This window comes from Atractosteus spatula, chromosome 27, assembly GCF_055471065.1.
Source record: "Atractosteus spatula isolate fAtrSpa1 chromosome 27, fAtrSpa1.hap1, whole genome shotgun sequence".
NCBI lineage: Eukaryota > Metazoa > Chordata > Actinopteri > Semionotiformes > Lepisosteidae > Atractosteus > Atractosteus spatula.
In genome coordinates, this window is record NC_142732.1 from 7,366,640 (window position 1) to 7,379,506 (window position 12,867).

At 46.6% G+C, this 12,867-nt stretch overlaps 1 protein-coding gene across 4 annotated transcripts in view; it reads left to right on the forward strand.

Annotated features, from left to right (window-relative positions):
• The window catches only part of myo18ab (myosin XVIIIA b), a 272,470-nt gene that overhangs the window by 155,341 nt on the left and 104,262 nt on the right, over positions 1–12,867 (forward strand). For 3 of the 4 annotated variants that reach the window (XM_088907093.1, XM_088907098.1, XM_088907099.1), the window contains exon 2: positions 719–1,898. The exons of the other annotated variant lie outside the window; for it this stretch is intronic. In XM_088907093.1, coding sequence (XP_088763219.1) covers positions 870–1,898 — 1,029 coding nt within the window. In that variant the 5' untranslated portion in view covers positions 719–869. The remainder of the gene's footprint in view (positions 1–718; positions 1,899–12,867) is intronic. 4 annotated transcript variants of the gene reach the window in all.

The following is a 12,867-nucleotide window of genomic DNA, read 5'->3' on the forward strand; positions in this document are numbered from 1 at the left end:
GAAATAGACTGTGAATTACTGGGTGGCTGAGTGCAGAGTGGTTAAGTACTTGAGTAGGCTCGGTGTGCGTGCTGGTTCGTTAGCAGGTACTGTTACTGTCGGCATGGAAAAATAGTGAATTGTGTCTGTAGGTGGAATATTAAGTTGTGAAGAAAAAGATATTTGACAGGCTGCTCCTTTTTTTTAAAAAAAAAAAGTAATCAGAGCCACATTGGGGAGAATGCATTTCTGTTTCCTGCGCAGTGTCTAGAATGTTTAAATTCTGTGAATATTTCCCTTGATTTTTGGGTTTGGCTGTAAATGCCTGTAATAGGAGACTGGAATGCCATCTCTGGCCAAGAGTTTAATGCTCTTCAGTTGTGATGTGGAATCTTTTTCTGTATTCTTTGCGTATTAATTAAGAGTAGCAAATATCGTCGCCGCTGTGATGCTTGAGCTTAAAGGCATTTAAAAGTTGTTTGGTTTGCACTGTAATGGAGCATTAATTATGAGCTCTATAGGAGAGAGAATAAAGTTAACTAAAATTTGTTTATTTGGAATGTTTCTTGTTCCCCTGCTGGGCTCAGACAGTTCATCCCTAAAACAGGGAATGACGTATTATTTGGAATGTAATTCCAATCATGTTTTGGGGTCATGGCGTGCTGTTAATTATTTTGTTACTGTAAATGACATCTGATTCCGTATGATTGTCCTTATTGCTGTCTGTGTCCTCCTTCAGGGTATTGAAGCTGGTTGTCGTTTCCACTGCCTGGGAAGTTGAGAGGCTGGACCTGAAGAAAGCGGGGACTTGTGTTCTGTATGGAAAGATTCTCCCCGCGTGAAGAAGTTGAAGCCAGACCGGGGGCAGGCTCTGCTGGGAGCTCGGGACCATGTTCAACCTGATCAAGAAGGACAAGGAGCGGGATGGGGCGCGGAAGGAGAAGAAGGACAAGAAGGACAAGAAGGAGAGGATGTCGGCCGCGGAGCTGAGGAGCCTGGAGGAGATGAGCATGCGGAGGGGGTTCTTCCACCTCAACCGTGCCTCCAAGCGGGATTCCAAGGCCAAACTGGAGATCTCCAACCCCATCCCCATCAAGGTGGCCAGCACGGCGGAGCTCAGCCTGGCCGACATCGACTCGGACAGCGTCAGCAACCGGGGCAGCGTCATCCTGGACGCCGAGCAGCTGAGCACGGCCAGCTCCAGCGACGACATCAAGGGGGAGGGGCTGGACGGCCACCGCAGCTCCGTGCTCCAGCGGGCCGCCAAGTTCGGCGCGCTGGCCAAGCAGAACTCCCAGGTGGGGCAGATCATCAAGCGCTTCTCTTTCTCCCAGCGGAGCAAAGACGAGAGCCCGTCGGAGGCCTCCACGCCCTCGGAGCAGAACTCGGCCGCCCCCTCCCCGCAGGTGGAGTCCAAGCTCTTCGACGCCCAGCTCAAGCAGGGCTCCCAGCAGCCGCGGCCGGCCGCGCCGCCCGCCGAGGCGCCCGCGGTGCGGATCCCCGAAGTGGTGGAGAAGGTGTTCCCCGCGGACCTGCGCCTGCCCGCCGTGGTGCCGCCGCCCACTCCCGAGCCGCGGGAGCTGGAGCTGCAGCGCCGGAACACGGGCGACTTCGGGTTCTCGCTGCGCCGCACCACCATGCTGGACCGCGGCGCCGACGGCGGCGTCTATCGGCGCGTGGTGCATTTCGCGGAGCCCGGCGCCGGCACCAAGGATTTGGCGCTGGGGCTGGTGCCGGGGGACCGGCTGGTGGAGATCAACGGGCGCAACGTGGAGAATAAGAGCCGGGACGAGATCGTGGAGATGATCCGGCAGTCGGGGGACACCGTCAAGCTGAAGGTGCAGCCCATCCTGGAGCTGAGCGAGCTGAGCCGCTCCTGGCTGAGGACCGGCGAAGGGCTGCGCAGGGAGGCACTGGATGTAAGTACCCACCCCTCCGTTTGCACACACAGGGGCCATTCCAATGTCCAGTTTATTCCCGCTGCATCTGTGAAAAACATGCGTTCGGTGTGTCGCATGAAGAAACTCGAAGCCCGTGTAACAACATGTGCTCGGAAGTTGCGAGATGTTGGCGTGATGCATTAAGTCTTTGCAGGATCTAAGTCCTTGGGAGTAGCTGTTGCATCCTGAGGGCTGCCCGCTTTTCCGCGGATGTCTTCTCTTAACCTTTCCCCACCTTTCCTTGTGTTGTCCGTGTAATGCTTTCTTGCAGGTACTTTGCAGATCTGCTAAATGCTGAACCTGCGTTGCGGAGATACAGCATGGCTGTCGCACAGTGTTCAGTTAATCCCAGTTGGGTGCATTGTGGTGTAGACACTGGTGATTTAAAAAAAAGAATGAAAGTGGGAAGTGAGATTCATGGGGGGAAAAAAACCATTGCAGGACTTCTGCCCAGACGCAAGAGGAGGACGCTTCAGAGAGAAAGAGAAATTCTCACTGTTTTCAGGATGACTTGTGTCCCATATTGCTTGTTCCCCTTGTGTGAACATTTGAGTATGATTGATCTGTGAGCTTGGAGTGTATTTCAAGGTTTATGACTTATTAAGGAGCCTTTCAATGTGTAGCCGTTTCAGCTTCTGCTTTGTGTACCTCTTGCCAAAATTGCAGTTGAAAAAAGATAAAAGTGTGGTTTGCCAGTTCTACCTGAAGTGCACTCTGATTGTAAGCCTGTAGCTGAGCTCCGTGATTTTCCCATAAGCATAGTCGAGAGCATAAAAACCTCAGAATGTGCACAGCAGAGAGGAGACCATTCAGCTTATCTAACCTGTTTGGTTGCTAACAGCCAAAGGGCCTGAGGGTTTTGTTCACCTGTGTCTTGAACAGTGTGTCTGGGATTTGTGTACCAGACCCTCAGTGCACTTTGTGCAGAAACAGTACTTTCCGTTCTTAGTTGTAAATGCTCCTTCATACTCTCCACTTACATCCTGAGATTGTCACTATCGATTTTGAAGGAGAACGTTGTGCTGACTGTGCCAATGCAGTTATGCAGTTATCTTGACGAATGTTGATACTTTAACAGTCTAGATTGTGTATTTCCCACAGTCCTGTCACAATGACAGGGGTTTGATCTTGTCCACATGGCGTTTTCGTGGGTACAAGGGCAAGGAGTCTTGAGGGATGGCAGCCGTGTTCAGACTGCTGTAAAGGCACTGAGTGTTCATGGTTAACTGATTTAGGCTGACGGGTGTTTCTCTCTGTTAATATCGGAAGTAATCCTTTTTTAACATATGTTCTGTTATATGCTCTCAGTTTCGTTTTCGGGTTTCAGATAAGAGTTGTTTCTATGGGGGGAAAAAAAGGAAGAATGAGATTTTGTTTGTAACAGCAGCTACTGCAGGTCAATCCAGACCAGGACTGTGGGCACTTGCTTCACCTTGGGAGGGTGGGAGGCTCAGCAGTGTCAGTCAAATATTCGTCTTTACACATCCCTGTTGGCTATTGGAAAACACCAAAGAATTGTTCTTACTTTGATTTACCTTTCAAAACTGTTTGAAGCCCATCATTTGTTGTTTTTTTTAACCGCTTGTTTTTCGTGCTAAACAGGGTAATTTGATGATTGAAAATCTCATTTTATTCATGAATGGCACAAAGGAAATCTCAATTTACTAGACAACCAGCTTTCCTTGTGTCCTACAGCAGAAATGTTTTTGCTTTATGTTTTTTAAGAACAAAGAACCATTCGTCCCATTCGAACCATCATTTCAGTAGCAGTGCTCTAAAACCACTGGAAAACCCCAAGTGACTGTGGGTGGCATTATTTTAGTGCGGCTGTGAAATACTATAAGTATTATACTTAATAACTATAGAGTTGAGGAGTTATGAAGGCCAAAACAGTCTTAATTCACTGTGCTCCTGGCTGATGGAGTCTATATTATGCCTGTAGAGATAGTGGCCTAGTCCAGTGATTCTGAAGGAGTGCAGTCCACTAGGTTTCATAATCATCAATGAGTACAGGTCTGGAAACAGTGATAACAGAGACTCAGTGGACTATTTCTGTTTATGACCTGCTTTCAAACTAAAGAGCATTTGGAGGTATTCATGCTTCATACTCTTTCTCACCACCTAAATTAGACCCTTTCCCTGCTAAATTAGTTTGGGAGTTCTTATTTTCTGCATGTGGTTTATTTTTGTATGTTTTTTCCTCTCATCTTTCTTGAAAAATAAATTCAAATGTGTGAAAGGTAATTCTTTTAGCAGTGCAATAGGCCTTTGTCATTGCTGAATGTGGCCACAAATAACACTGACAGTCTTTGGAAGCGAAACATCCTGGATAAGAAATTAACAAGCCTTTAAATAGTTATGTTTTTATACTTGAAAGGTCCATGAGCATAGGCATTTAAGAAGAATTTAAGTTAAGAAATGTAAGCTACTTGAATTCTTGACTTCAATTTTGTGATATTTTCAGGCTTTCTCTTCTTAAAAATTCAATTTCCTTGAAAATGTTGGGGGGTGTAGAAAAATTCTGTGGAGTTGGAAAAGACCCTTCCCACCTGTGCCTTCTTTCTTCCGTTGTTTGCTACCTGATTTTCCATTAAAAAGACATGTTGGGGAAAAAAAAACCATGTTGTTTGCACTTTGACTGCTTGCAAACATGTTTATAAGAAGGTAAGAACAGTTACAGACGATACCATATGGCCATAGCCCGTTCCTTAGTTAATAGTTAATTGATCCCAAGATCTCATTGAGCCGTTCTGTTCAAAGATACCAGGGTGTCGGCTTTAGCAACATGGCTGGGTAGCTTGTTTCAAACTCCCACAACCCTCTGGGTGAAGAAACACTTCCTGCCACAGTTTCTGCTTGCGCCCTCTGGGGAAGGCAAATTACTAGCGACAACAGCCACTATCAGGCAAAGCAAGTCGAAAATGGACATCCCCCAGCATGAGTCCAAGTGCTCCTCAAGTATAAGTAGTGATGGCATTTTTGCAGGGTCCTGGTGGAGGGATTTTCCAAGAAAAGTAGCAAACCCTGGTCATGATGTCTCATGCAGATGTCAGGCAGGGTCGTGGTGGAGACTTGTGGTGCAAAGGAACATCTTCGGACTTTTATCGGCCAGCAGCTTCTTGCAGAATTCTTATTGATTTTTAATGCATCGCCGCCTTTGAGAGTGATGCTGATTGCGTTAGCCTGACACGGATGTGCAGTGCTTTTACGCCACGCAGAGTCTCCACTAACACTCAAGAGCAAAGCACACCGTTGAAAATTGGGATTTTTTTTTACTTATCAGCGCTTTGAGTGCTTTGAGGTCTTTGAGTAGTTCTCACAAAATTGGATTATTATGATTGCTTTTTTTCTCTTTCATCCTTCTGTTGCTAGCACACTTGTGTGAAAATAAAAAAAGCCGTAATGCTAATAGAAATAATAATAACACATTTGTTTTAGCCTTTTTAATGGACTCAAATCCGAATTATACAGATGAGCTCCATGCTGTGTTTTCTGTCTACACGTGCTGGATACACTTTCGCAGACATTTTCCAGAGTGATTGATTGTGGCCAATTTCAAATTTTGCTTTGTATTGCTTCTCTTGTGCAATTGCACATTCCTGGGTCTGAGCTCAAAGGGGGGTGGCGGGTTGGGGGAACCTCTTTCTTCTCTGTCTCTGCATGCTCAGACAAACCCTTTTCTCTTTGTGCAGTGCTTTGCCTTGGGGAGACAAAGAGCAGCTGCTGTTGCGCTGTCCTGCACACGTCCTGTAGGCCACATATTCATGAGCCTGCAGAGAAATAGCACTGTTCCAGCCCACGGATGACCATCTTGACTTTGGGAAAATCATCACTATACTTGATTTCTGTGTTGTGAGCATTTTGTTCATGAAGCATGTTGCATTTGCAGAAAAGAGCAATAATAAATATCATAGTTTCCAATGGAGGTATCAGGACTGTGTAAGGTGTTGTAGTGCTTGTACTTGGATGGTCATTATTCTGATCTGGGTTGCTGCAGAATGCAAAATTTCCTTCTCATCATTGGCACTTAAGTTGCAGGTGCCAGAAGCCTTGATGAATGTTAAGGAGGCTGTTTGGAGCAGAGGAGGCGTTCACATTGCTGAATCAGTGTGCTGGGCAAGCCCATCATGTTTAACTGGTGATTCCTGTAAGCACAGGCACTTGGGTATGTGACCCTGGAGCACATTTTGGGCTGTGCTGTGTGTAAAACGCTGGTTGACCCCTAGGTGAAAAATGCTCAGTATGTCTTGGCGAGACCGAGCTCTGTCTTGGCCGGGCCGGTGGCTTTCAAGACCGCAGGGTTTGAGAGGTCGTGGAGTTTTTGTTCCATTGCCAGGTCCACAAAGCCTGTTGTGAACGTCTGTAAGTTTGGTGCCAAGAATGGAGAAGGACCTGCAGCCAAACATTCTTTCTTTTTTTAAAAAATCTAATGCCCAGTTTTATTTTTTAAAAATGGTCTGTTTCTGTTTAATGACTAATCAAGTGGAATTAATCTTCTGTTTTGCTGCATTTTTTTTTTCACAATCCCTAAGGATTCTGATTGCATTTCAAGTAAGGGGCAAATCCCGGCTATGATCAGGGAATGAAAAGCAAGGTGTGCACTTTTTTTAGAAACAGTTTAGTATTGTTACAGTTTTTATTACACCCAGCCGATGTGGAGTAGTCAGTCGTGTGTTTTCCCCCATCTCGGCTACAAACCCTGCCACCGCACACGGGAGAGAAAGAGGACGTTCAGCCAGGCTCCTCTGAGAAGGCCCATCTTCCAGCCACTCATTATTTGCCAAGTCGCGGGTCAGAAAAGCCCATGCTGGAGGTCCAGTGCTGATTGGAGGAGAGGCAGGCCCATCACTTCCAGCGGCCCAAGCCGGGGAGTACCCAGAATGCCTTGGGCCGCTGTATTGGTTTGAGCCATGAGAGCCCTGATCAACTAATTCCATCCTACTGTTGGTGGTGCCAGTTGATAACTGCCACTTGAGGAATCATGGTTACAGAATGACATGATCCCAGAGATCATAGACTTAAACTTTAAGCTTCTTTACGACTTGAGCCACTCATGAGGTCCTGTCATGTCTGTATTTCTGTTTGCAAGGACTTCACAATGATGCTGTTTGTAGTCTGATAGCCCATCTGGATAAAACTCGGATGCTAGGGTGATGGTCTTTGGTTTCTAAAAAGAGCACAGCGCTTTGCCTTGTGAGGAGATTATACATGGGATATATTCCGGAGTGGTGAGAGTTTGGGAAGTTTGGATTTCACCTTGAATATTGAATTTTTTTGAAAAAAATCTAATGTCTACGCACACTAGTTGGATTTTTCTATCTCATCTGAGATTGCAGGAAAGCCTAGTCAGCAGTTTTCAAAGGATCTGTAATATTTGTGGATAGGTCAAAGGGGAGGTACAGTAAGGATTTATGTGTATTTTGGTACAGTGATAAAGGCAGACTCATTTCCCTGTTCCTCCCACCTCCCCAGAAAGACAGATCATAGCAATGCAGTGAAATAAATACTTTCTGGTGGGGGAGAGTGTTTCCTTTTACTGCCGCAGCGAAGCTAAAGACCCGAGTTTCATGATTTATTTGTGTACTTTTGAGTGCCTCTCTTCCAGCTGCAGAGGGGCTGCTGATCGGCGATGCCGTACGCGCTGACATAAATCAGAAATGTGACCGGGGCTCTGTCTGGTGGGAGGCTGCTGGTTCCGCATTGTGCATTGAAGCTGCTCAGACGTCGTTTGCTTGCAGATAGGTGCCAATCCTATTCATCTCCCTGTCTGTCGCTCTGGGCTAACAGTTATTCAGCACTCGATTCAGCTCTACCACAAGGGTGGCACCAGTTCACTGCCCAAGAGTTGGCTCAGCTTGGGCGCTTCTCCAGAGCCCCGTGTGATCCTCAGTTATAATGAAAGGCACTGCAGTGTGTGAGTTCATTCAGTTTATCAATGAAGAGCTCTGATGTGTGAAGTACTTGGTATCTGTTAAAAGTGGTGCTCTTAGACTTCATTCTTTTGCATTATGCTGGGAAAACTACTAAAGACGACAATTAGTTTCCCTTAAGGGCGCTTAGGCAATAACAAAAATAGTTTGGTCTTTTTGTGCCTGCAGTATCTTTGGCTAGATCATCAGTTTTAAAACTTTCCAATTACTAATTTTGCTGAGGAGTGAAACACTTTGAAGGATCACCCTGTGTCAGTCCTGGTTTTAGGAGTCTTGGTATGAAAAAAGTGTAGCAGGAAGAGCTATTTTGGGCAGCTTTCTCATTAGGCCAGGAAGTGGAGGAGCAGGCCAGGGCTCCATTGCGTGGGGTGGATGTCACGATGGGGTGGTTGTTTGCGAACAACATGAGGCTGCCAAGGAAGTGTGTTACTAATGAGCTTTTTTCCAGCTGCTGGGGGAGTCCTTTTGTCTCCAAAAACAAAAAGTTGAAGTTTTTTTTTCGGATTCCGCAGGAAGCAAAGAGAAGGCTAACCGAGTCTTCAGATGGGATTCTAGGTGCTCCTAAATGACTTGGAGTTGAAAGGTGTCCAGCTGTTAACTGTTAATCAGCCCACCTATCTGCCTGTATAAGCTCTTTACTAGCAAGGTGCCACTTAAGTGAAAACTAACTGCTCTAGAGAGATTTTTGGAATTTAGTGGAATTCTTTGTTTTGGTGATCAGTGAGTGCTTTCCTTCAACTATTCTAGTAAGGATCGTACTTTATTTTGTCCACTTAAAAAAGGTTTTCCTGGGATAAATGCTATTGTTTAGAAGGTGGGACAGCAGCTTCGTACGAGGCAAGAAAGGTGCAGGAGGGTGGAAAGGGAGGCTCTAGAAATTGAGATGGAATGCTGCCTGGCAAGCTCCAAGTCTCGTGAAATAATAGATATTGTAAATAGATTACCAGGGCTGCTTTGTCCAGCGGCGAGGTCGTGCAGGGGATCCATTTACTCCTATGTTCACGAAAATATACAGTAAAATAAACACAGCGGTGCATCTGCTCTTGAAGAGTGCTCAGTAACTTTCTGCCTTCTGTTATTAGCCGAGTGATGTCCTGTGCAATTGATCTGTTATCATTTTTTAAAATTCTGCTCTGAACTGCTCAGACTTGTCTCTTGACTGGTTGGGGTAGGGGCATTTTTCTAGGTCATGAACTTTTTGCTGTGTTTCAAAGGTACACTTTCACTTTTTTTTGGCAGGGAAGGGCTCATAGAACTACTGTGCCCCAGGTCCTGTGCAATGCAGACAAGGTCATCGGTCCAGGGCCAGAGCAGAGTCCCTCTGTCACCTCTTTCCGGATGCTTTTGTGTTTCTTGGCAGGCAGAAAGCAGAGACCGGAAGTCCCTGTTTCCAGTGCTAGTAGGACGTTCAGATCGTAGATTTGAAAGATGTCGCCAATATGCAGTTGAAAATGGGTCCGAGGTTCCTGGATGGCTGTCACAGTCCATAACAAATATCATAAATGAGAAGAGGCCCTTTTGTCCATTTGCTCCTTTGGATCCTTCTTCAGTGATTCCAGGGAGTCAGCTTCAAGCTTCAACAAGGTGACCAGGGAGCTCCCATAATCCACATGTGAGAACAAGTGTTCCCTGCTTTTAGACCTGAGTGCTTCTACGTTTAATTTCTACTTGTGTCCTAATGCCCATGTGGTGTTGTGCGTATTGCTGCTGTTGCAGTCGCCTACCTTGTTTTTAGCCAAGCACACGTGTACTTTCCGTTTGCTCATTGATCCTACAGAGCTGGCTTCGGTTTCTTTTTAACGATTGTGGAGTTTTTCTGTTTTTCCTCCAGGCAGTATCTGCGTGACGGTTTGTTGACTTTGTACAGACTGAAGTCCCATGTTATAGGGCGGGCCTGTAGACCCAGGCCGCAGCTTCGAACAGGGAGGGTGGCAAAGAGAGGAAAGTGAAGGGAATTAATGTTCAGAAAAGTGCCGTGATGGATGTACAGTAAGTTCCCAGAGATCTGTCAGGAAATGACCTGGGTATTAGATTAACAGTTCTTGACAAAATGAGCCAGCAGAGCAAATAGAGTGTTTTCCTTAATTGTAGCTTTTCTCGCATTCTTAAGCCATGGTGTCATGTTGAAGCTGACATCTCTCCCTGTGTTTTGTTTGTGTCTGGCCTTAATGCTACAGCTAAACCTTTTGGGATAATGCGTGCTGAAATGTGTGCCCCAAATACTTAGAATTACTTGGTTTTTTTTGGGAAGCTCTGCTCTCATTCTTGATTGATTCCAGTTGCTCTGAAATCTAGTTTAGCCTGAAACCGTGGTTGCCATGTATGGATTTAAAGATAGAGCTGTTTATATAGGCACATAGAGGAGGGCTCTTCAGCCCTGGTGCTGGTCAGCCTCTATCCAACAGGTTTTAGAGGTCACCTTTAAAAGCTCCAGTTTCTAAAGACTTGGAATGACTTGACTGTGATCAGTTAAGCAGGAGATCTGTAAAATTAAGAGATTCTGAGATCACTGTGATTTAAGACAGTAGTAAATTCAGCTCTCAAGATCCAGAGCTGTCTTAAACGAACAGATCACCAATCCTGACATCATTCTTTTGAAAGAGGTGACCTATAAAACTGAATGGACTGGGACTCGTCTGGATCAGGGCTGGAAATATGTAGAGATATTGATTCTTTACTGCAGTGTTTGAATCAAATGCAATGCATGTTGTTTTTAGCATGAGATGACCTGGACAGTCCAGAGGTCTGTAGATTCTTCTCATGCATGGAAGAGATGAGGATCTTACCTGCGTGTTACTAAGCAGCATGACTACCCCCACGGAGACTAGCTGGCATACTGTCTGCGGAGCTTGACTGCTTTGCTTACAGATTTCACCATTATTGCTGCTGCTTCTACAGAGCCTGTGAATTTACCCACAGCTATATCAAAAAATTCCTTAAGTTTTGTATAGTTAAAGATGCTAAGAGTTCGTCTTGTGGTTCAAATTGCTGATGTCCGTAGATTTAGCTTTGTGATGTAATCATTAGGAGATAAGACTGTTTGGTACCAAGTTGTTAATTGATCTGAGGATCTCATCAAGCTGTTTTCTCGAAGAAGCTTGTTCTAAAGTCCCACAGCGCTTAGCTAGAGGCCTTCTTTTCTTGGTTGTAAATGAAACTTCTCAGAGTAGTACACGTATACACACAGTCAAAATCCAGCATTACAAATAGTATTCCTGAGTTTCTTGTGGGACCTTATGTGGTTTGACGAAGGTGGAAATCATGAAGACTTTTTGTGCTGACTCTAGTGTAGCTTAAACTTTTTTTTTTAGCCTCAACTTCTTTAATTTAAAATGCTCAGCTATAAGGAAAATGTTCATAAATCAAAAAAGTGACCTAGGAAAAACACAGACTGCTTGGTGTGATGGCGGATTTCCTGGTTATTCTAATTTGGTGCATGTTGCATTTCATAAAATTACCAATTCCTTCATCTGCTGCACAATAAGTGTCCAGGGAGGCATGAATTTGATCTCGGTCCCTGCTTCATCGTTTGCTGCCGTGTGCTCCTGTCTGGGTCGCTCAGCGTGAGTGGAAATCGCGGGCCGTCTGTCAATCCTGGCGCTGTGTTTCATAGCTGCTCTGATTTCCCTTTTAAATCCGGTGTTTATGGGTGTTTCTCATTAGTCCGCCTCCAAGTTCTGCACACGGAGGGGTGGAGGGCCGGGCTGGGAGAGGGAACTCGCAGCTGTCCGCCAGATCCGCTGCTCACCTGAACAGCAGGCGGCTCCTCAGGTCGGCAGAAGGCGACTGCGGCTCTTATGGAGGAAATGTAGCTCCGGGGGTCTCTGTCAGGCGGGATCCTGTTGAAATTCTCCTTTGCGTCTCCACATCTTACACGAGTTCTAAACTTAGCCCTTACCTTCCTCGCAGCCCCATCATGACCCCATCACCCTACCGTAAGAATGCAAATAAGGTCAGTCACGAGAGGCGGTCACTCCACCATCTAGATTGTTTGGTTCGCTGGGAGCGAGAGAGATCCCACGAGAGGTCTCGTCCAGATGTTTCTTGGAGGAAGCCAAGATATTGACTTCAGCTGCTTAGCGGGGCTCTAGGCTCTAGACCCTCCTGCCGCCCTCTATGTCAAGAAGCGAAATGGAGTCCCTCTTAGGCTGAAGATATGAAGTTCCTCTATCTTGTTTGTATAAGACTTTCAGTAAGATCCAGGAATTAACTTTGTCGCCCTTCTGTGTAACCCTGAGAACCAGTATGAATGTTGCACCTTAACCAGAGTGCTCTCCAGTAGTACCTCAGCCGGTCAGCGCAGTATCCAAGGAATGGAGTGAAGACTGCACTAGTCATTCTCAGCACAGGGGCTCCTGGGTTTGGGAAGCACAGAGGCCGTGAGGAACGCGTCGGTGTCGGGGCGGCATTTCTGAGGACAACTGGTACGTGGAAACTGCCAAAGAGGGACGGATCAAGCCATCTCAGCCCACTCACTGCGGCAGGAGTGCGGTCTCCCTGTTTTATTGTGTCCTGTCAGTGGAGTACGCCCCACCCTGCCACAACCCGGAGGAGCCGTCCCGCTGGGCGTCAGAAGAGGGATAAGCGCGCTGGCGTCGGCCCTTTTCGCATGGCCTTTACGATCCGAGGTTTCTGTGGGCTTTTCGCACCCAATAAAAGGGGCAGCGGGACGTGCGTGCTGCGGCCAGGAGACCCGGCGACGCAGTTCCCTCGCTCTCACGGCCTGCGGCGCAGTTCGAGTCAGCCGTGCGGAGAGCGCTCCCGGGTAAATTGTTTCCCTCGCTGGCGAGAGGAGAAGCAGGCCTGTGGAAGTCCTGCAGTAGGGATTTGCCCCTTTGCTCTGGGGAGGGCAGTCACGTTGTGGCTTTGAATGTTTCTACCCATCATTACCACATGGACTTGGATACACCAAATGACACCAGCACTGCAGCGCAGGAGGTGAAATGTGTTGATGATTGCTGAATCCGTATGTGCGGTATATATCTACAGTGAGAGCCCTGTTTTTCTCCCTCGGTTTT